At 31.8% G+C, this 21,599-nt stretch overlaps 4 protein-coding genes across 5 annotated transcripts; 1 reads left to right on the top strand and 3 right to left on the bottom strand.

Moving 5' to 3' along the window:
* Nucleotides 1-2,209: 2,209 nt before the first annotated feature.
* On the bottom strand, nt 2,210-3,227 carry LOC9319728. 2 transcript variants are annotated; one of them, XM_002883615.2, is made up of 4 exons: nt 3,012-3,227; nt 2,849-2,930; nt 2,513-2,671; nt 2,210-2,418 (listed from the first exon to the last, which is right to left on the bottom strand). In XM_002883615.2, the coding sequence occupies exons 1-4, from the start codon at nt 3,201-3,203 to the stop codon at nt 2,360-2,362; spliced, it is 492 nt and encodes a 163-aa protein (XP_002883661.1). In that variant the 5' UTR covers nt 3,204-3,227; the 3' UTR covers nt 2,210-2,359. The 2 variants fall into 2 exon arrangements, with proteins under 2 accessions (XP_002883661.1, XP_020885870.1); XM_021030211.1 differs by lacking the exon at nt 2,210-2,418 and having other exon boundaries at nt 2,820-2,930.
* A 2,159-nt stretch (nt 3,228-5,386) lies between these two features.
* Nucleotides 5,387-7,126, bottom strand: LOC9321840 (fasciclin-like arabinogalactan protein 7). Its single transcript, XM_021033296.1, has 2 exons — nt 6,815-7,126; nt 5,387-6,382 (listed from the first exon to the last, which is right to left on the bottom strand). The coding sequence occupies exon 2, from the start codon at nt 6,361-6,363 to the stop codon at nt 5,599-5,601; it is 765 nt and encodes a 254-aa protein (XP_020888955.1). The 5' UTR covers nt 6,364-6,382; nt 6,815-7,126; the 3' UTR covers nt 5,387-5,598.
* A 7,003-nt stretch (nt 7,127-14,129) lies between these two features.
* Nucleotides 14,130-17,716, top strand: LOC9319727 (fimbrin-4). Its single transcript, XM_021032794.1, has 14 exons — nt 14,130-14,668; nt 14,741-14,911; nt 15,018-15,238; nt 15,331-15,502; nt 15,579-15,617; nt 15,687-15,755; nt 15,841-15,957; nt 16,038-16,249; nt 16,329-16,490; nt 16,570-16,769; nt 16,849-17,006; nt 17,090-17,186; nt 17,262-17,353; nt 17,446-17,716. Exons 1-14 carry the CDS (start codon nt 14,582-14,584, stop codon nt 17,605-17,607), a joined length of 1,959 nt encoding a protein of 652 aa, XP_020888453.1. The 5' UTR covers nt 14,130-14,581; the 3' UTR covers nt 17,608-17,716.
* LOC9321839 (BTB/POZ domain-containing protein At2g04740) lies at nt 17,659-20,410 on the bottom strand. Its single transcript, XM_021032796.1, has 5 exons — nt 19,819-20,410; nt 18,593-19,328; nt 18,469-18,505; nt 18,263-18,396; nt 17,659-18,110 (listed from the first exon to the last, which is right to left on the bottom strand). Exons 1-5 carry the CDS (start codon nt 20,303-20,305, stop codon nt 17,759-17,761), a joined length of 1,746 nt encoding a protein of 581 aa, XP_020888455.1. The 5' UTR covers nt 20,306-20,410; the 3' UTR covers nt 17,659-17,758.
* Between the last annotated feature and the right edge of the window lie 1,189 nt (nt 20,411-21,599).

Here is a 21,599-nt window from a genome sequence, read left to right as displayed (position 1 = left end):
TTTGACTCCGAGATTTTATTTGATCCGAAAAATATAACTCCGTAATTTGTTTTATAAATTATAAATTACGATATATAGATTCAGGTTTAGATTCACTTTCATATATACATATGATCATTTATCACAAAAGAATGTGTAGTATTTCTAAAATTTCCTTACTGTATATATGTTAATTTTTATTATATATGTAGTGTGTGGTGGCTATATGAGTCTTTGAATATTTGCTCTTTTTCAATCTATTGGTCGGTGCGGATTGGAAAATATATTCATTTTGGTTTTTTTAATTAATATTTTTGATAAATCAGAGGAAAAAAAATCTAAAACCAAATCATACCGAACGGGCGAATCCTTGTGGTTTTTAAATATAACCATAAACAAAGATACCAGAAACCAAAGAAAACCGAGCAAAACACACAAATCCTATACTATTATTTGGGAAGTACAATTTACGATTACCCTTAATTAACCTTCCCTTTTGTAAGAATTTACTTAAGAATGCCATTAGAAATAAATTTTTTAGAGTAAATTAGGATAAACAAGTCAAATACTATTTTATGCAATATAATTAATTTAATTTAATTATAAAAACGAAAATCTATTATTAATTTCTTTAAAAAGAATGACCAATAAAATGAACATATAAAATTTGATATCTAACTTACCATATTAATTTGTTATTAATCATTATACTTCACCTTTCATCTTTATATGATTCTATTTCTATAAATAAATAAATCATTATATCATCTATATAATAAAAAAAAAAGTAAAATTTTTCCGCATATACCATGATTTGAATTTTTAAAAACGAATATAAATTATTCAATGTATGAAAGAACAAATCTAACGGGTCAAAAATTTATATTTGAGTAATATATTCCTTGTTTTTTTTAATATCATCAATACTTAATAGATCAAAAATTTATGAAGTATAAATACTCTAATTTAATTTTTTGAAACAAATATTTATAATATGCGGCGGGTTGAATATAATATATTATATGATGAAATGAGTTATGATCCTTATAACTATTTGAATATTTATATTTAATTTCATATCATTTTTTTTAAAATTCATAATTTTACATACTATAATAAAAAAATTAAATATTTTAATTTAGAACATTTTTAAAATTTTAATTTAATATATTAAAGAATATCATAAATATTTAATAGATAAAAAAGATAAAAAGAAATTATAAATACATTAATTTGATTTTCTAAAAAGATATGTTTAAAATATTTATAGTAGACGGCGGGTTAAAAGTAATGTATTATATAGTAGAAAGTTATGATCCTTTTAACAAACGAAATTTTAAGATTTTATGATGAGATGGGTTAAATAAGTTTTGACACTTCTAAATATTTGAAAATTTGATTCTGCAAGCAATTTTGAAAATAATAAATAATAGATTGTGCCGCAATATTTTCATAGGGATTGTAAAATGAAAATATAGACTCCACATACGGATTGAATTTGGTATTATTATATACCAAATATATATTCATAACATATTTGATTATGTGAATAATTGGTAAATTCCGTAATTAACTCAAACAAATCTCTATTTCAACAACCAATGTATCAGAATTTGAAAAAATAATTTCCTAAATTAATTTAAAATAATAGCTAATTTTCTTAAGTAATTCAAAATAATCTACGTTTTAGATGCGATTCATTTATGATATTTTGATTTTTGATCTAACTAAATTATATGCACTCTCATTTTGTGGTTGTTAACATAAATTAACTCACTATTCAAACAATATTATTTTTTTAAAACAATCTTATTTTTCGTTTTCATAATTAAAAAAAAATATATTCATAATTGAATACTATAGAAAAAGGAAAATATATTCATTCTTATATATAGGGACTGAAAAAAAAAATTATTTTTTCACTTAAAATTATAATATATCATTCTAAAACATAAAATTTATAAATTTTGTAATAGATGAAATTCAACCCGTACTACAGTACGGGTGCTGATCTAGTTACATACATTTAATCAAACTGATAAATCGAAAACCAAAAAATAACCAAAATCAGAAGAACCGTAAAAGTACTTCTATGTTTTGAATTCCATCACTTCAGCTCATTTGTATTATTGTCCAGTTTGGAGTAAGAAAATTTCAATAATGTGTTTCATTTGCTCTTCTTGTTTTTTGCTTAAAATTTTTTTTAGTTAGTTAAAAGAATAGATTTTAATAACTCAAGAAGAGTATTTATAAAGATAGACAAAACCTACAAAATAATACTAAAATAAATATATAGTTTAAACTTTCAACTACTAACTATTACAAATCTTAGTATACAAGTGAACATTGGTTTCATCTATTATTAAGGTGGATATTAACATTAGCTTCTTGGGAGTCGCTCCAAGATTTGCATTTCTCCGGTCAGATGTTGGACAAGTTCTGTGTTCCAAAGATTAAAAACAAAAGCAAAACCAAAGAGACTTAGAAACAAATAAAAACCAAAGTCTTTTTGATTAAAGCTTGTAACTTGTACCATTGGTATAGTTTCGGCAATCATGAAATCCAACTCTAAGATCAGTCTCCCATGAGCCATTAAACTCAGTTGCCATTTCCATAGCATTCCCTTTAGATGATCCAACCAACCAACATCTTTGTCTTGGAACCTTCTTCAACCTTCTTTCAAGAACTACACCTGTAACCAAATAGTTTGGTCAGAATCTTGACTACATTTTCAAGATTCCTTCCTACTTTATCATTTTTTAAGTTTATCTACAATAACTCCTCCATGATCAAAAAGATTCGTTGAAAATCAGAGAAAGATTGTCTGAATCACAGATTACATTCGATATCATTGTCTGGGAATCAGAACCTGGAATCAAATTTCCTGACAAAACTGAGATTGCTGCTTCTATACTTTCTGGATTACGTGGCTGAAAATCAAACACAATGACCTAAAGATTCCACAAAATGGATTAGTTTCAAGAATATAACTCATTAAGGCATGTAAAGTGAAGTTATAAAGACAGAGAAACCTCTTGATGAGTTAGAGAAGAAGGTTTGATGAGGACCATGAAATGTTGTAAATTCGAGAGATTAAGTGAGTAAGCCATTGACATAATAAGTTGTGGCGGATCGGCCGCGGCTTTAAGCGGCACTGCCGCTACGTAGACGGCGTCTCCGCCACCACTCCTGGTGGTTGGTGATGGTGTGAAGAGAGAGGCCATTGTGTTCCTCTGTTTCTATGTAGATTCAAAGGTTATCTCCTTTATGGACCATAAATATTTTTTAGATAATTATCCTAAATGTGAGGTCATAATTTAGTGATTTAAAATTATGGACGAAATTAAACCTCTCATAAGATGGTTTACATTAGCTTGGATATGAACCAAAATCAACTAGGGCTTGATTGGTTCTCCCGCTAGCACCATCCTAGCGGTTACTAGCGGTCGGTTGCGGTTGTTAGCGGTTGGTACCAATCATAGAAACCGCTCCGTACTGCTTCGAACTGCTCGAAATCGCTAAATTTCAAAAGCTCCTTCCCGCAAGCGTTTGCGGTTGCGGGCGGTAGCGGTTGGATTAAAAAAAAAAAAAATCAAACGTTTACTTATAATTATTATAATATATATTAATCATATATAAATCTTTCATCTTTGTATCACGTTCTCATCAGAAACCCTAATAATATTTTGAAACCCTATTTCTCTCAATGTCTTCCATCCAAACTGATGAAAATCAATAACCAAACGTAAGTATCATATATCATTTTATTCATTCATCACCTCATGTGTAACTTTTTGAATATTTTTCATGGCATCGTTTTTTTTCTTTTCATTACGTATTGCTTTGCTTTTTGATTGAATATATGTTTCGATTTGTTTTCTCGAATAGAAACTCACTTGCTTTTTGATTGAACTCAACGTTATTTACAATTTGTCCCATTACTTGATGTTAAACGAGATGCATAAAGTACTATCTTGTTACAAAATTTATTTATTTTTGAATAATTATTTAGTTTTTATTTATGGTTTTAATTATTAAGCATGTTCAATTTTTCTAATATTATCATAATAATATATTGGTGTTTTTATTTCTTTTTATTGTTATATTTTTTATTTATTTTGGTCATTTTTTTATTTAACTGCTACCGCACCCGCTGGTTTACCAGTCATAAAACTCCCGCAAATGCACCCATTTTCAAACGCTAAACCAGTCGTTCAAAACGCTTGAAGACGCAACCGCCCGCTTCCGCAAACTCCCGCAACCGCAACCGCAACCGCTGCGTTTAAACCAGTCAGGCCCTAAAGAGAAGCAAATGGAGGAACTATCTCAATTCACAAGAGTGAGAATGGTAATCTACATAATAATAACAATCTCAGTAAATATAAAGTTGTCTTTTTTTTTTTTTTAATCATAACTTATAGTAAAAGCATTTTTAAATTAATTTTTTTTTAATCTCAATAAATAATTTTTAAGAGATGACAAAAAAGCTTTATTCATTCTTACAAAATTTGGCAGGCTCAAAACGAGTTAAGGCCCGTCAAAGACAGAGGTTTAGACAGATTGGACTGGGCCGAAAAAAACCTATTATTCCGAGCTCGAAAAAAGTATTCCAGTGGAGGTGAATAATATTTCCGCCTCAAAAATGGTTTAGCTGACAAAAACATACTCCCTCCGTTTCATATTAAGTGTCATTTTAGCCTTTGAATTTTATTTTAAAATAAGTGTCGTTTTGTGTTTTCAATGCAGATGTTTGGTAAAATTTCTAGTTTCGTCCCTACTAATTATATGTATTGACCAATGAAAAAATAATAAAATATATAGATAATGAATAAAACAGAAAATTTAATTGTTTTTTTAATAAGTGTGCAAAAACCTTAAACGACACGAAACATAAGTAACATTCACTATGACAAAATCAGAACTAACTCACATTATGATTAACAAATCCCAAGCAGCATATTGGTAGTTTTAATTCCCGAGACACAGTCACACGAAACTAGTCTACAAGAAAGTTACGGTCATTGAGTGCTTACATTAGTGAAACAACTTCTGCATATAACACATTTATATAAACCATATACTCCCTCCGTCCCACAAAGATAGATTTTTTAGAAATATCACATTCTTTAAGAAATAATGTATAATGACAATTTTAACCTTTTAACTTTTTAACATATTTTAAAGAGTATATTATTTATTGTTGTTTAATAAGGGTAAAATAGGTAAACTGTTTTAAATTTGATATTGGAAACACAAAACTTCTATCTTTGTATGACAAATTTTTTTTCTAAAAAATTCATCTTTGTTGGACGGAGAGAGTATTTTCTTAATTGTTCCAATATACGACATTATAATTTAGTGACTTGTATTAAAATTATATCAAAGAGAATGAACTTTAAACCTCTTGTTATCATTTTAACTTGCAAATGAAGCAAAATCAACTACAGAAAAGCAAAATGGAGGAACAATCTCAATTCACAACAATGGTAATGACAACAATAATAATGATAAAAATGTATAATAAAAAATGGGTTTCAAAAATCAAAAGATAATTGGAATGATGTAATACAATCTTTCACATTGTAACTTAGAACATACTCAATCTGCTAAACCATTTGATCACAAGAACAATGCCACCAAACCGGAAAGAACCATGGCGGTTGGAGCAAGTGGCAGCTTCTGTCCTGAGTTCTTGTGTGAGGACTTTGGTGAAGTAGAATTGGCTTCGGAATCAGCAGAAGGAGAATCGGAAGGAGCGGTAACAACAGGAGCAGGAGCTGGAGCCGGCATTGGAGGGACATCAGTACCAAAGATTGCTTCAGGTAGAAGCACGCGGTTAACTTGGTAAACAGCAACAGGGTCAGTGGAGAAAACACTGCTGCTAACTTTAGTCCTGGTCCATAGAGAATCAATTCGAACCGTGCCAGAAACATCTGTGAATTTCAAGGAGTATTGACCACCAGCAAAGGTACTCACTGGACCAGATTGGCTCAAGTTCTTGAATTCCGAAAGCGAATAGTAATGAGGAAGAGCATGGAAGAGAACAAGCTGCTTGAGCTGATCCTTTGTGAGATTTGACAAAGGAGGATTCTTCTGAGCCTTGAAAGCATCATCCTTGGGGACAAAGATTGTGATGCCTTCCTCGGTGTTGTTAGCTTGGTTTTGGAATGTCTCAATGACTCCAGTTGATAGAAGGTAGTCAAGGAAAGTGTGGAACGGACCAGCTACACTTAAAAGTGCGGTGAGATTCACATTTTCCGGGGCTGGTGCTGGAGCTGGTGTCGGCGGCAGGACTGGAGCCGGAGGGCTTGCGGTTTTAGCAGATGCAGAGCAGACGAGAAGCGCAACGACAGCGATAAAGATTGATAATTGCTTCTTTGCCATCGTTTCTTGAACTCTCCCACTACATTTCAAGAAACCAAATCAGTATTCAAATTGAACAAAGATCGAATCCCTATCAAGAACCCATGAACTATATCTCAGATCCGGATCTGTTTTCAACAACAAATGATCTTTGAGTTCTTTAACAGGATCAAAGATTCTATAGCTAACAAACTAAACCAGTGTTAGTTAGTTAAGTCAGATCTTGAACTAGTTTCTTCAACATTACTGGAAAAAGAAAAACAAACCGACACAACAACAAACATAAAGACAGTAAGAAGCTAAAGTTCACAAGACCCAAGAAGAAACTAGATCTGGATCAGACAAAAACAGAAACTTAAGACAACAAGTGTAAAGAAGATACATTCATGGAACTAGTAGTTCAATGGCATTGTTAATTCAACTGTACCATAAAGTAGAAGAGAGAGGAGAGAGGGAAGAGGGAAAAGCTGACCTGAGCAGAGCAGAGGAAATAATGGTAAAATGTGAAGTCTTCTTTGTTTCTTAGAAGATGAAAGAAGCAGAGGAAGAAGAAGAGAGATGGTATTTAAAGAAAGATTTATTATTAAAAAGGAAAGTTTTTTTTTAAAGACAGGCTGTTGTATTTTGCTGTAACTTATGCGGTGTAGGTGTTGTTGTTGTTGTTGCGGCACCTTCTGGTGGTCTTGTGTCTTGTTTATGCCGTTTATACAACAACATCATAACCTTGTTTTTATTCGATCATTTGTGTTTTGTTTAACCCTAAATACTCATCTTGATTTTGTTTCTTTTACCTATGAATGATTAGTGAGGGGTTTTGATGTCTTTCTCAATCATTAATTCTTGTTTTATTATTTTCTTTGTTTATCATATATTGTTGCATTATTATTTGTTTAAATATATAAATACATTTTTTCAACAATTTCAATTATTAATTTTTCTATACATTATCTAAAGTCTAATGGTTATACTCCCTCTGTTTCACAAAGAGTGTCATTTTAGAGTTTTGCACACACAGATTAAGAAAACATTAAATTTTTTGTTTTTTCTAAACAAAAACATCATTAACTATATACCTAAACATAATCTGCCCAATAGTAAAACAATATGCAGAATACTAATAGTCATAAAACATAAAAAATCACTAAATTTTGCATTGAAAACCTAAAACGACACTCTTTGTGAAACAAAAATAAAACCTTAAAACGACACTCTTTATGAAACGGAGGGAGTATCATTTATGACGGTGTAGACGCAATGGATGAATTTTAAATGTTACTGAGCAATTTCTATGATTGATATATCGGTTAAATATGATTATGGATTAGACATTTTTGAGTGGTTGACTGTGGAGAGCGTAATGGTTAAATGTATAGTATGTGAGTTTGAATCCGGGTGGTGATCACATTAATGATAATAGCACAAAGCTATGATCTGCGAACAATTAATTATAATTTCAAAATTTTGATTTTTGATTTATTTAGTGTACTTATTCATTTAATATTATATTTTATTTTTGATCTACTAGTAACATTATATTATCTTCACAAGGTGCGCATGAACATCCCCATTCTTTAACTTGTATTGTAATATAAACAATTACTTGGAGATACTTTAAAGGAATTATTACGTTAAGTTGAAAATTGGTTTAAGAAAGAATAAAGAGAACTCGTTTTATCCTTAATCCCGGATCTCATAGAACTTTTATCTTTATCGGTAAGGGTCAAGGCGTCAAGCTATTAAACCACTCAAACACAATCTGAATATAGTTGTTTATGTTTCGAAACATATTCACAACTCATATTTTCACTTAAGGTTTAAATATCAATCCAACATAAACCAAATGCCACCAATAATCTAGATCTCTCCACTTCTTTTCAAATTTTAACTAGTTTTAACATCGAATTGGTTTAGAGAACGCAACACGGTGTTCTATGAATTTTTAACTACTTTTAGCAATTATAAATAATTTCTCATAATTCGTGAACTGTAAGTAAAACTAAAATAGATATGGAAGAAACTTAGAAAGCAAATCGGAGTATGGTGAGCTTTCGTAATCACCCTTCAACATATTTTTCTTCTTCTTTAATTTTGACTCATCACTAACCTTGTGGTATACGCTTCATTTAGATACTCTTTATATTCCTATTCATAAAAAAATATTACAAGCACAGAAATTACGAAACTGTGATAAAAAATACATAGTAAAACTAATTTAATCAATGAAAAAATACTCAGAATTTGAATGATCATAAAATATTAAATAAATATATATTGGGTTTAGAAAGTTGAAAAATCAAAATGAAACAAACAAAAACTTTTATAAAATCTTAGAAAAGGAAACGGAAGAAGTATCATAATTTACTTAATAAATCATATAACATGTTTAATTTTGTATGCATACTCTCCTCGTATGGATATAACTTGTTTCATTGACCATTTCTGAGGTAAAACTATTTTTTCCATTGATATGTTGTACTTCTTATGACTTAAAATCATAGATGATATAAGTAAACTTAGGATCAATTAGGTTTGGAATTGAAGCATATGAAACTTAAGCACAATCTGAACTGAAATTAAGCAGATCCGAAAGTCGTCTGATCTAAAAATTCGATCTAAATTAAGCCAATCCAATTTGAAATCTTGTCGAGAATGAATGACTACAAATGGTATTAATTTAGGAGACAGTGTACAATGGTATTAAGGAGACAGTGTATTAAAATTTACTCATCAAAAGTAAGATGATAATTAAAATAAGATATAAGAATCATGAGTCAATTTACTCAAAACTTATTACTTTTGAATTGAAAATTATAAAAATAATTTTGATCTTTGTAAAAAATGATAGAATTTCAAATTAAAAATTACATAAAATTTAGATTAACATATTAATGGAATCCTAAATTTTTTGAGAATATATCAAAGTACGAACATACATTTTATTGACTGAAATTAATCCGACTTATACCCGAAATGATCCAACCCAAAAAGATATGGATCATTTCATTCATATCTAATTAGTTTTGGTTAAAAATCATTTATTTTGGCATGATATCGATAACGAAACCAGAACAGAAATTCCGATTATCCAAGATAAAACGGATCCAAAAACAAACCGATCCAACTTATCACTTTAATCACTATCAATTTGTTTGACAATACATTGCTTTTTCTTTGTCTAAAATTAATTTTAGTTCAAAGATACATTACTTGAACGATGATACCAAACTATATAAATAATGAACTTACCATATATATATTTTGTCTTCAGCAAACTGAACCACCACCATATCCAAATATATAATCACTATTCTGACAATCAGTCTGCTGACAATCTAACAAACCATAATTACGTAAGCTTAATAATTAGCAACGACCGACTATTTTGTCACTATTTATAAAATTATTGGTGATATTTCAAATCCATGCAAATAACTTAATATGAGTGTGTATATATAAATATAACAGAAAATAAATTAGGTAAACAGCAACATATATAGAAGTCTTTTCTCGCAAAAGTTGCTATAATTAGAAAATAGGAAAAATATATATCGACAAAAGATTGTGTGAAATTCAACATGCTATTTTACTTCAGAAAATCTATTCATTTAGTACTTTTTGTTGATGAATATACCATTTTAACGCCTTAAGAAAATATATAGAATTCTAAAATAATACATCTTACATTCATATAAATATAAAAAGTTATTTAGTAAAGTAAAATTTCGCATCAAAATCTATATATAATAGCAATCTAATAAATACGATTTGCACATCTGAACGGTTGCATCTTTTTATCGCAACCTTTCGTTTAAATCGGTTATTTTTTTACGGTTATTTTGGTTGCGTCTTTTTATCGTAATTTTCGTTTTAATCGGTTATTTTTTTACGGTTATATCGTTTCCAATAAATACCATTTGTACATCTGAACGGTTGTGTCTTTTAATTGCAATCTTTTGTTTAAATATTTATGGTTGTTTTTCTTACAGTTATTTTTGTACGGTCATGTTGTTTTATTGAATTTCTTTTTACGTAAACCAATAAACTACATATAAAATTGTTTATTTCATAGTTACATATGGTTATATTTTTAATTTTTAAACTAAAATTTATATTTTACGGGTATGTTTTTTCGAAAATTGCAATCCGAATATCTCTGCGGTTGCTTCTTTTTATTGTACCTCTTCATAAACAGTTGCAACCTTTTATTCGAATTATTGCAATATTTAGTTTATTTCAAGAACAATTGCAACCTTTAGTTTATATCACAAACAATTGTAACCTTTGGTTTATATATTTAGTTTATTTCACGAACGATTGCAACCTTTGATTTATATATTTTGTTTTGTATTTCACGAACAATTGCAACCTTTGGTTTATTTTACAAATTGCTATAACATCTAATTATCTACCGTCGCGTCTCTCGGTATAATTTTCATAAATTAATATTTTTAATTTTTAATTACCAAAATGCATTTAAATGAGATTGTAATCGTTTAATTGAACCGTTGAAACCTTTGGTTTATTTGACCAATCATTGCAATTTTTTGGTTTTGTTTTACGAAGCATTGTAATCTTTAGTTTATTTGACGAACTTGAGGAACCGCTACAACTTTTGATATATCGCAACATTTTATTTATTTCCTTTTAACCTAAAAAATTATTTTACGTTATGTTTTTTGAGAAAGTTGCAATCCGAGTAAATATTTTTTACGGTTGCATCTTTTTATCGTAATTTTTCATAAAATGATTGCAGCCGTTTAGTTGAACCATTGCAACATTTAGTTTATTTCACGAAAAATTGCAACTTTAAGTTTATTTTATAAATCGTTATAACATTTAATCATCTACCATCGTTATTATTAATTTTCGTTTGATATTTTTCTAACGATTTTTGAAATATTTTCCCCCACGACATCGCGGGGTCCGGAGTCCTAGTTAAGTAAATAACAATGTATAGAAAAACTCGTTTTCTGCAAGAATAAATTTATCTAAACCAATCATTTCAGATGTATTATATATCTATTTAAAAAATACGTTACGAGAAAATAAGGCATCTTATAACAGTTAAATCATATGTAATGAAGTTGCTCATTAACTTGCTAAAAAAGGATGTTTAGATTCAAACTTTTTTTCAGGATGTGTCAGTACTCCACCATTTTGTTTGGCTGAAACTTTGTATTTGTACCGTATTTATTCAATCTAAGTGATCTTTTGCCGGAAAAAAAAATCACATAAATAAAATCATCCGAATAAATGAAATTTGTTTTGGTTTGCGTGAGTCAAAAATGATTTTTGCTATTTTATTAAATATCGATTTCTACTTGTTAGGCATAACTCTTCCGGACTATGATATATTGATATCGATTGAACATCTCTTTATGTCTGAAATTTTGGTTCTCACCGACAAAAATGACAAGCACTTTCCAGATATATAGTTGTTTGGATATAATAAGCCGACACAGAAATATAATTCAGTTAAAATGAATTCATAATGGAACGTAAAGTCGAAAACCCTATTCCTTATTATTATCCACAGGATCTAAACTCTTCCAATATCCATCTATTTGGCATTTTACTTTATTAGTGTTCTTCTCTAAATTACCTTTCCCATTGTTGGTTGTGTCAAAAGGATATGTATGACCTTCCTTAAAAGCCTTATATTTGCTTAAGGCGTTGTTGATAATGTCGATGGTGATTCCCTTTAGACGCTCTAATATATTTTCTCATGTCCAATTTTTTCAGATAACCGACATGATGATCTATGAAAAAAACTTCACGGTCACAACTTGAGTTATGGTGATTTGAACATATCCATTAATAAAAAAGATCAATGAAACTACATCTTTTTGAAAACCAATCATCGAGATAATAGTCGTGATTTGATTCCTTGATTAAACGCCTATAATATGCTATTTATAAGTTTGCAATTTATCGAAAGTTTTCCTACTTTACTCTTAGAACACTGATAATTTCATCGACAAAAAATTCAATGATGGTCGATTATAGATTAATGTCGAATTCATATTGTACGCTCAAAAAGGGGTCACAAACATATCACTTTGTCATGCCAATACCAATATTTAAAAATACATGAATTTTGTCTAATTATAATCGCAACAATCTTTTTGAAAAAAGAGTTGCTACTTTTTAACTTTAAGTAAGCTTTCTTATACTAACCAAAAAGAAAGAAATGAAAACATTTTCATGTCGGGATTAAGATACTGCAAATATAGACTCGGTATAAAGATTCATGCATTGCCATTAAGACATAAACATTATCATGCCTATATCTCACCGTCCAAGATATATGAACACAGCTTGAGCTTGTTGTTATAGATAATGTTGTTTTTGGCCGGACAAGCTAAGACTATTTTTCAGTGGAAGTTGTTGAAGGTGACCACGTAGATAAAATCATCCAACCCTCAAACACCACTTTTAATCATTAACCCATACTTCCTCCTGGGACAAGACAGCTAATTATGCATCATTAAACGGCATCGTATCTTTCCACAGCCGCCTATAATCCCCCACCATGTAGGCCAGTCGTCCTAATTAGGTGTGGGCAAAACATCGTTTATTAATATCATTACCGTTATAATTTGTTATAAAAGGTTCTAAGATAGTTTCTCTTCTTTAGTGGAAGCTAAAACTACAAGAATGTTATAAATTACATAATTTGCAATGGACTTTTTGTACTAACAAAAAAGAATTTTTATACAGCTGCTTTGCATTTCTTTTGACCCAATCTATTTCCCATCATTTTTTTTTCTTCTGAAATCTTCATACATGTATTACAAAAAAAGTGGTACATGCATTACAACAATACGCATGATGCAAAAGCACATTACAAATAATTTATTAATGATTTTTGACTTGTGGAGTTTGGATTTCCATCTATATATGAACCTCTTCTCCTAAATCTTGATGTAACTCTGCATTTTTCATTGGCCTAACTTTGTTAAAGTTAAACTTCAAAAAAAAAAAAATTGTTGAAGTTCACACTAACATAATCAGAATTCTGGCTCATCATCTCGTTATTGATTGCGATCGATTAAAGGACGTTTACATACCGTAATTAACATAATCTATAAATTCTAAAAATAAAAAATAAAAAAAAATTCTAAAGCCAGCCCCACTATTTTTTTTTCGTGTTAAACTTTTGTAGTTCCGGATCTTTGGTCCATAAATTCATCCGGTGTCCGGCTTTCCATAGTAAATTTTTGGGCCCTTATCAAATATAGACTAAAATTTTAGGCCTTGTTAATACTTGAAATTAAATAGTTTGGTTTCTGATCTAAATTCATTTCTTAAGAAGAGGTCTTGATTGACACTAAATGATAATTCTCATGGCTTTTTTTTTTTTTTTTTTTGGCACAATATAATTCTCATGGCTATGTTCTAAATTTCTTTTACAAAATGGACTCTTGTACATAAGAACTTTTTTTTTGAAATCGTGATGGGCCAGGCCTCTAGGCCGGCCACTCTTCGGTCGTACCCACTTGGACCGGATATGCTTACGCTTAATGCTGATTCCGAGAGTTTTTAAATTGATAAATGTGGAAAATGTATATTCGGAAAACCTCAATATATGAGGTTCATGTTTCGTGCGGTGATTGAAGAATGCCTAATACGTACTTCATATCCTACAACACATTGCATGTAAATAAATACTATGTATCTAAAAATTTTAACCTAATTATCCATTGCATGTGATGATAACAAATTTTTTCTTGATAACATGTATGATTAAAGATTAAGAAATTCTCTAAATTACCATTATAAAAAAAATTATGTTTGAAGAGTTTTTGGGTGGTTTAAGAAGGGTTCATAATTAGGAAGGGTATCAAACACAAGTTTGTGGCAATGTTGGATTTTTGCTGTAATTTTTGAGGAAAGAAAAAACATGACAAAAGGTACTTTTGAAAATCACTTTTAATTAATATTTGTCAAGTTCTAATAAAATCTACAGAAATTGATAGAAATATGCATTATTTAGATAAAAATATATTAAATCATTAAATCTGTATATATTTACAATCTTACAGAAATAATCTTCTATAAAAAGCCTCTGGAATCACTAATGTAAGTCTCCACAGTTAAGTTACCATATCAGATAAAAAGAAAATAAAAAATACTAATCAAAAATATCCTCCCGCCTCTGTTTTATTTCAATCCTAAGTAGAAAGAAATATAAAATAAACGATCTTTCTCTAAACAAGATTTGAGCAAGATTCAAGAGATGTCTAGTTACGTTGGTGTTCTTGTCTCTGATCCATGGCTACAGAGCCAATTCACACAAGTGGAGTTACGCACTCTTAAATCCAAGGTCTGTCTCTTTATTTATCACTTCACACTTTATAGTATTCAACAAATTGATTTTTTGGGTTCTTTTTCGTAGTTTTATTCGACAAAAACTCGATTTGGTCGTGTTACTGTGAAACATTTACCACCAGTGTTAGCAAAATTGAAAGATTTCAGTGGCAAGTTTGATGAAAATGAGATCAAAACTATATTGGATGAGTCTTACCCCAATCGCGCTAAGGAAGTTGAGTTCGAGACCTTTCTTCGGGTGAGTTTGATAATGATCTATAAATAATTGGCAATAAGTGGATTGGTCCATGTCGGGGTCCTAAGAAAAATATCGTAAACTGTGTCTATTATATGATTTGTGATAGGCCTTTTTAAGTGTGCAATCCCGAGGATCAAAAGGCGCTTCATCGTTTCTCAAGACAGGAGCTACAACGTTCCATCATGCGATCAATGAATCCGAGAAAGCTTCCTATGTGTCCCATATCAATAGTTATTTGAAAGAAGAACCTCTCTTGAAGAGCTATCTTCCAATCAATCCTGCTACAAATGCTTTGTTTGATCTTGTTAAAGATGGTGTTCTTCTGTGGTATACATTAATTTAAAATCCACAAAATATATTTACTATGGAATGTTTGAGTGATTTTGTGTAACTACTTCTTGTTCCATTTGGTTGCATAGTAAGCTTATAAACATAGCTGTGCCTGGGACGATAGACGAAAGAGCGATAAACACGAAGACAGAACTTAATCCATGGGAGAGAACTGAAAATCTTTCACTCTGTCTCAACTCGGCTAAGGCGATAGGCTGCACCGTCGTCAACATTGGAACTCAGGACATTGCTGAAGGAACAGTAAGTATTTTAAATTCTTTGTTTTTCAGTTTCATCTTATGTCTTCTAATTCTTTCTTCCTGCTCTGTCTTTGTAGCCCCATCTTGTACTTGGGTTGATCTTTCAGATTATAAAGGTAGTCACTTAACATTACTTTACTTAAAATGATGAGATATGGTTACTAATGTTTGTGTTTTTGTTTTAGATCCAATTGCTGGCTGATCTCAATCTTAAGAAAACTCCACAACTTGTTGAGTTGGTGGAAGAAAACCAGGTAAAGTATACATTTTGAACATTTGCTAAAAACTTTGAGGCTGAAGCTAAACTTAAATTTTTTTTTTTTTTGAATGGTTTTGCAGGATGTGGAGGAGCTTATGGGACTAGCTCCTGAGAAACTTTTGCTAAAATGGATGAATTTTCATCTCAAGAAAGCTGGTTATGAGAAACAAGTAACCAATTTCTCTTCTGATGTTAAGGTACTACAACTTGGCCCTGATACACTTTTTTGGTTCTTTTCGTGTTTTCGATTCTTCAGTTTTCCTTTTGTTTTTTGCAGGATGGAGAAGCATATGCATACCTGCTCAATGCTCTAGCACCAGAACACAGCACACATGTGACATTAGAGATCAAAGACCCTTCAGAAAGAGCGATGAAGGTTCTTGAGCAAGCAGAGAAGCTGGATTGTAAAAGATTCCTTTCTCCTAAAGATATAGTTGAAGGCTCTGCAAATCTTAATCTTGCATTTGTGGCACAACTGTTTCACCACAGGTCACTAGCATGAAAGCTAATAAAGAGTGAGTTTACTAGTGTTTTTTTTCTTAACTAATATGTAAAAACTCTGTTTTAGGAATGGGTTGTCTGATGAGAGTTCAAAGGGGCCTGTCTCTGTTACTGAGATGGTCACAGAAGATGATGAAACTTCTCGAGAAGAACGATGCTTTCGCCATTGGATGAACAGTCTTGGTGCTGTGACTTATGTCGATAATGTTTTCGAGGATGTTAGAAATGGGTGAGCATTGCTGTCTTTGCTTCATTGGTTTTAATATGGATAGAGAATCTTTAACTCTCCTCATCATGACATATGCCAGATGGGTTCTTCTTGAAGTTCTTGACAAAGTATCGCCAGGCTCGGTCAACTGGAAGCACGCGAATAAACCTCCTATCAAAATGCCATTCAAGAAGGTTGAGAACTGTAACCAAGTTATCAAGATTGGGAAAGAATTGAACTTCTCGCTTGTCAATGTAGCTGGCCATGACATTGTGCAAGGAAACAAGAAGCTCCTTCTCGGTGAGCTCTCCTGCAGAAAAAGTGTGTTTTCATATTGTAGTTTCAGTTAAACTTTGAAGAAAATCTTGTTTCTCTGCAGCTTTTTTGTGGCAATTGATGAGATACACAATGCTCCAAATCCTGAACAACTTGAGATCTCACTGGCAAGGTAGAGATATTACAGAGGCAGATATTCTGAACTGGGCAAATAGGAAAGTCAAGAAATCGGGTCGACCCTCTCAAGCAGTGAGCTTCAAGGTAAAGAAAAGAGTCAAAACCATGGAGACTAACCCTAACCCCTTCTTCATTAAACCTAACAATGTTGATGGTTGCTCTATTAGGACAAGAATCTGGCAAATGGAATCTTCTTTTTGGAGCTTTTGAGTGCCGTAGAGCCAAGAGTTGTAAACTGGAGTCTTGTCTCCAAAGGAGAAACAGGTAATAACTTTGTGCTGTCTCTTTTAGTTGTTATCAGCATTATAGGTTTGGCTTGTAATTTGCATTTTTAAGCAGAAGAGGAAAAGAATTTGAATGCAACATACATCATAAGTGTTGCAAGGAAGCTCGGATGCTCAATCTTCTTGTTGCCTGAAGATATTTTAGAGGTAGATATAATAGCTTCATATGCACTGTGCAATCTTAGTTTTTGTTCGCACTTTTGGGCTAATCTTTTCATATGTGAACAAATGATAAACAGGTAAATCAGAAGATGATGCTTATATTAGCTGCTAGCATCATGAACTGGAGCCTTCAGCAACAATCAGACACCGAGTCTACTGTCTCGGATGATACTGACGTAAGCTCTGTGACAGAAGAGATCTCCAATTTGTCGACAGACGATGGATCTTCAGATGTCTAAAATGATAAAGATGTAAAACAAGTTTGAAATTTCTTGTAAGCAAATGGTGCATGTACTAAAACAAGAGATTGAAATTTTATTATCAATATCTACACCATAGTTGATCGTCTGTGCAAAGAGACTCAAAACTTGTCTTAAGGAAAACCAATAATCATGCGCTGTTGTGTTTATAGTCCTCAGCTTCTGATTCGGATTTCTCTCGCTCAGCTATTTCCACGAGCATTGCAAGGCGCTTATCGAAAATCAAAGCACTCTCGTCTCTCATGTCAAGCTCTAAAGCCTCTGCTTCAAGCCACTTCTCTCTCAGATCATCAAGGAGATTCCCTTGGTCTGTGGTCATCATGGCACCTGGTGCACTTGGAACTGTGGTTCGAAGTGAAGAGTCTCCTGATGGTGGAGGCAATGTTAATAGCATTGCCCTGAACTCGCGGGTTTCAACAAATGCCTCGAAATTACAAGCAACCAAGTCTAGGCAGTATTCTCTTATCTTCAACACGCCGTACCTATGCCATTCAAGTTCAAAACTAAACCTGTCAGCTCATATATCATCCAACAATGTGTTACTAACAGAAACGTTCTTAGCACCGCATTCTCAAATCCACCGGAATCAAAGTCATCAATTAGAAAACGGGTTTAGATAAGAAGAAAACCATACATATCTGACAAAACCAGCCATTGACAGAGTTCTGCAGGTGTCGCAGATTCCAAGTGAGGTAACAAGGCGTCAGCCACAGCACGTTTTAGCGGAAATAGCAAGTAGCGAGATGAAACATCAAAGATCTCCTCAGCCTGCAAAGTAAGCAAATAATCAGAAGGTCACATATATAAAAAACAATTCTAAATGGAGAACAAGTTTTTGACCTGACTCGGATTTATCTCCTTTAAGCCATCAGTGTACCTGATAATGCCTATGCGTTAGCTTACCATTACCAACAATAATTTGTTCAACAAGTTTTTCAGGTCTTTTACAAGCACAAATGCTTACATATACTCAATCATCTTCTCGAAAGCCTCTGCGCTCAAATCATGTTCTTCGAGATATGGAAGAGTATCACCCAGCAACCCATTTTTTCCCTCATGGAAATCATTTACTCGGGATAATCGTGCTCTAAAGTACTCTGATCTCGAAGCTAGAATAACTTGATGGCAATAGAAATTTCTTTTATCAACTCTAACACAAACATCAGCAAGACTATCCACAGAATCACCGACTCTCCTATCCCCAACAGATGAATCTATTACATCACCAAGAAACGATTTCGCAAGGGAAACTCGAAGAATCCTATGCAAAGAAGCAGGAAGCCTGTCTTCCTCTGGAAGTGATATCCCCTGTAAGATAAACCGTTTCATGGAGTTATCAAGATCTCTATGAGTCTTATACTCAGCATACTTTTGGTGAATCAATTCCTTCTCAATGATTTTCTGCAGCGATTCGCATTTACAAACTTTGCAAATCCTAACAAGATCTTCCATATCATCAACAGATATCTCCAGCCTATCTGAGTAAAAAAAGTGGATGAGGCTACAGAGAGCAGGATACGAAAGCTTCTCTTTCGAAAACCGAACTTCTCTCCGGTCTTTCCATTCATTCTCAAACTTCTGCTTGAAAAACGGAGATCGAGCACTTAAGATAACCCTGTGTGCCTCAATTGGTCTACCTTGCACAAAGAACATCACATCCGGTGGGAAGTAATTCGAACTACCAAACTCACTCGGATTATCTACAAAAATCGAAAATGCAAACATTAAGCCTCTCGAGTACACACAAAGCAACAAGCACAAGAACGATTCAAGAACTCAACTTTTCTAAAAATTGAACTGTGAGTGAAATAGCAAATCCATCTTATCTCAATAAACATATATGTCTAGACATCGGAACGATTCAAGAACTCAACTTTCTTAAAAATTGGATTCAAAGAACTCAACTTTCTTAAAAATTGGATGTAAAGAACACAAATTTCTTAAAAATTGGATTCAAAGTACTCAACTTTCTTAAAAACTGAATTCAAAGAACTCAACTTTCACAAAAATTCTATTCAAAGAACTTAACTTTCGTAATAATTGGATTGCGAGTGCATTGGTATAGCCAAATTATCTCAGTAAACATCTCTACACATTGGAACGATTCAAGAACTCAAATTTCCTCAAAATTGGATTCAAAGAACTCAACTTTCATAAAAATTGAGAATTGATGAGTTCTTGAAAACATACCAGAAACATCAAGATTAGTAGCATCAAAAGCTTCTTGTTTCAAATAATCTCGATTATGACAACATCCCAAAAAAGTTTCTCTAAGTGAAGCTTGCAAAGGACCAAGAGGAGGAGGACGAGCTTCAAAAGCCTTAAGAAGCTTCCTAATCCTTAAATTAAGAGAAGCATAATGACAACGATCACCATCAAAAGTATGTTCAGAGCAAATCGCACCATTCTCTAAAAGCAATCGAGCAGAGTCTATATGACCAGCGAGACAAGCGTAGTAAAGAGCAACAGAGTCCCATCGGTCACGTGCGTTGACGTTAACTCCGGTTTCAAGAAGGTACCGGAGTCTATCGACGTCACCGGCGCGTGAAGCTTCGAAAATGTCTCCGTTTGGTACTTTCTTTAATGGTACGGATGGTTTGTAATCTTGGAGGTCAAGGTCGAGATCTTCTAGGTCGGATTCGAGTGTCCAAGATGAGGAATTCTCAATTGGAGACATTTTAGAGCATAAACCCTAAAGGAAGTGGTGACTATTGTTTTTGTTTCCATGGCGGATTTGAGCTTAACGATTTAACGAATTTTTTTTTCTGATAAAGGAGAGCTTCTGGCTGAGTCCAAGGGTCTTACGTAAACTCTGACGTCATTGTGCTAACTTGTTGGCTTTGATGTTTTCTTTTTTTTTGATAAATTTTTGTCTTTGATGTTTTTTTGGTGAGTAATTTTTGTCTTTGATGTTGAAAAACCAGATTTAGATCCGAATTGCAAAAAAAGAAACCGTTTAAACTTTAAATCATATTTTTTTTTCTGAAAATTGATAAATACAATATTTGACTAAAATCCAAATTCGAAACGAAGTAATAGTAAAAACAATATCAACTAGTATAAACTAGTGGTAGAGCCAGAATTTTTGTTTACAAGAGTCATTTATATTTAATTATTTTTTATAGAAAAATATATATTAATATTAAACAATATATCCTAAGTATAATTTTTTGCTTCAATTTTTTCAAAAAAAATAAATTTTGTTACCTAAAATAAAACTAAGTAATCCATTTTTCTTAATAAACTTATATAGATATATATAGTCTAAAAACGCTTAACTTTTTAATTAGAATATACATGTTGTTCATTTTTTTTTAATTTTCAGTTGTATTAAATATTTTTTAACTTCTAAATATTTTTTATATCGAATTGTATAGTATATTATGAAATTGATTGGTTATTGTGTTTATCTTGATTTATGATCTTTAAGAAAAAATATGTTAAAAACAATTTTGAAAAGAATGTAGGAAAAAATTATAAGAGGATATCTCTAAATAAGGAGAAAAAATGAATATGAAAGATGTTACATACTTTTAGCCAACAAAAATAGGAAAAACAATATTAAGATTATATGGAAAATGAATATCTATGGGGTCAAATACATAAATCGATCACATGGCATAGGGGTCATTATAGAAACTTAACCCAAAATATCTACTAATCAATATATAAACTTACCTAATAATTAAAAATTTATAAATATTATGGGGTCAATTGACCCCCTCCTTCTACTCTACCGCCGCCACTGGTATAAACCAAATCGAATAAACAGATACAAACCAAACTGACAAAATATAGACAAAACCAATTTGCTTGTTGTTGGAGTCAAATGGGTCCAAGTCTGCGGTACATTCGATCAAAGAACCATGCTCGAGTTCTGTTGTTTATAAGTGTTTGAATCGCATCCCTGCATGTCAACGACGACAAACACCTTATGTTCTCTTTTTTTTCATCGAAGCGATCATTGTTGA

The sequence above is a fragment of the Arabidopsis lyrata genome (assembly GCF_000004255.2).
Source record: "Arabidopsis lyrata subsp. lyrata unplaced genomic scaffold ARALYscaffold_3, whole genome shotgun sequence".
Lineage (NCBI taxonomy): Eukaryota > Viridiplantae > Streptophyta > Magnoliopsida > Brassicales > Brassicaceae > Arabidopsis > Arabidopsis lyrata.
This window is presented reverse-complemented; position numbering and strand designations above follow the sequence as displayed.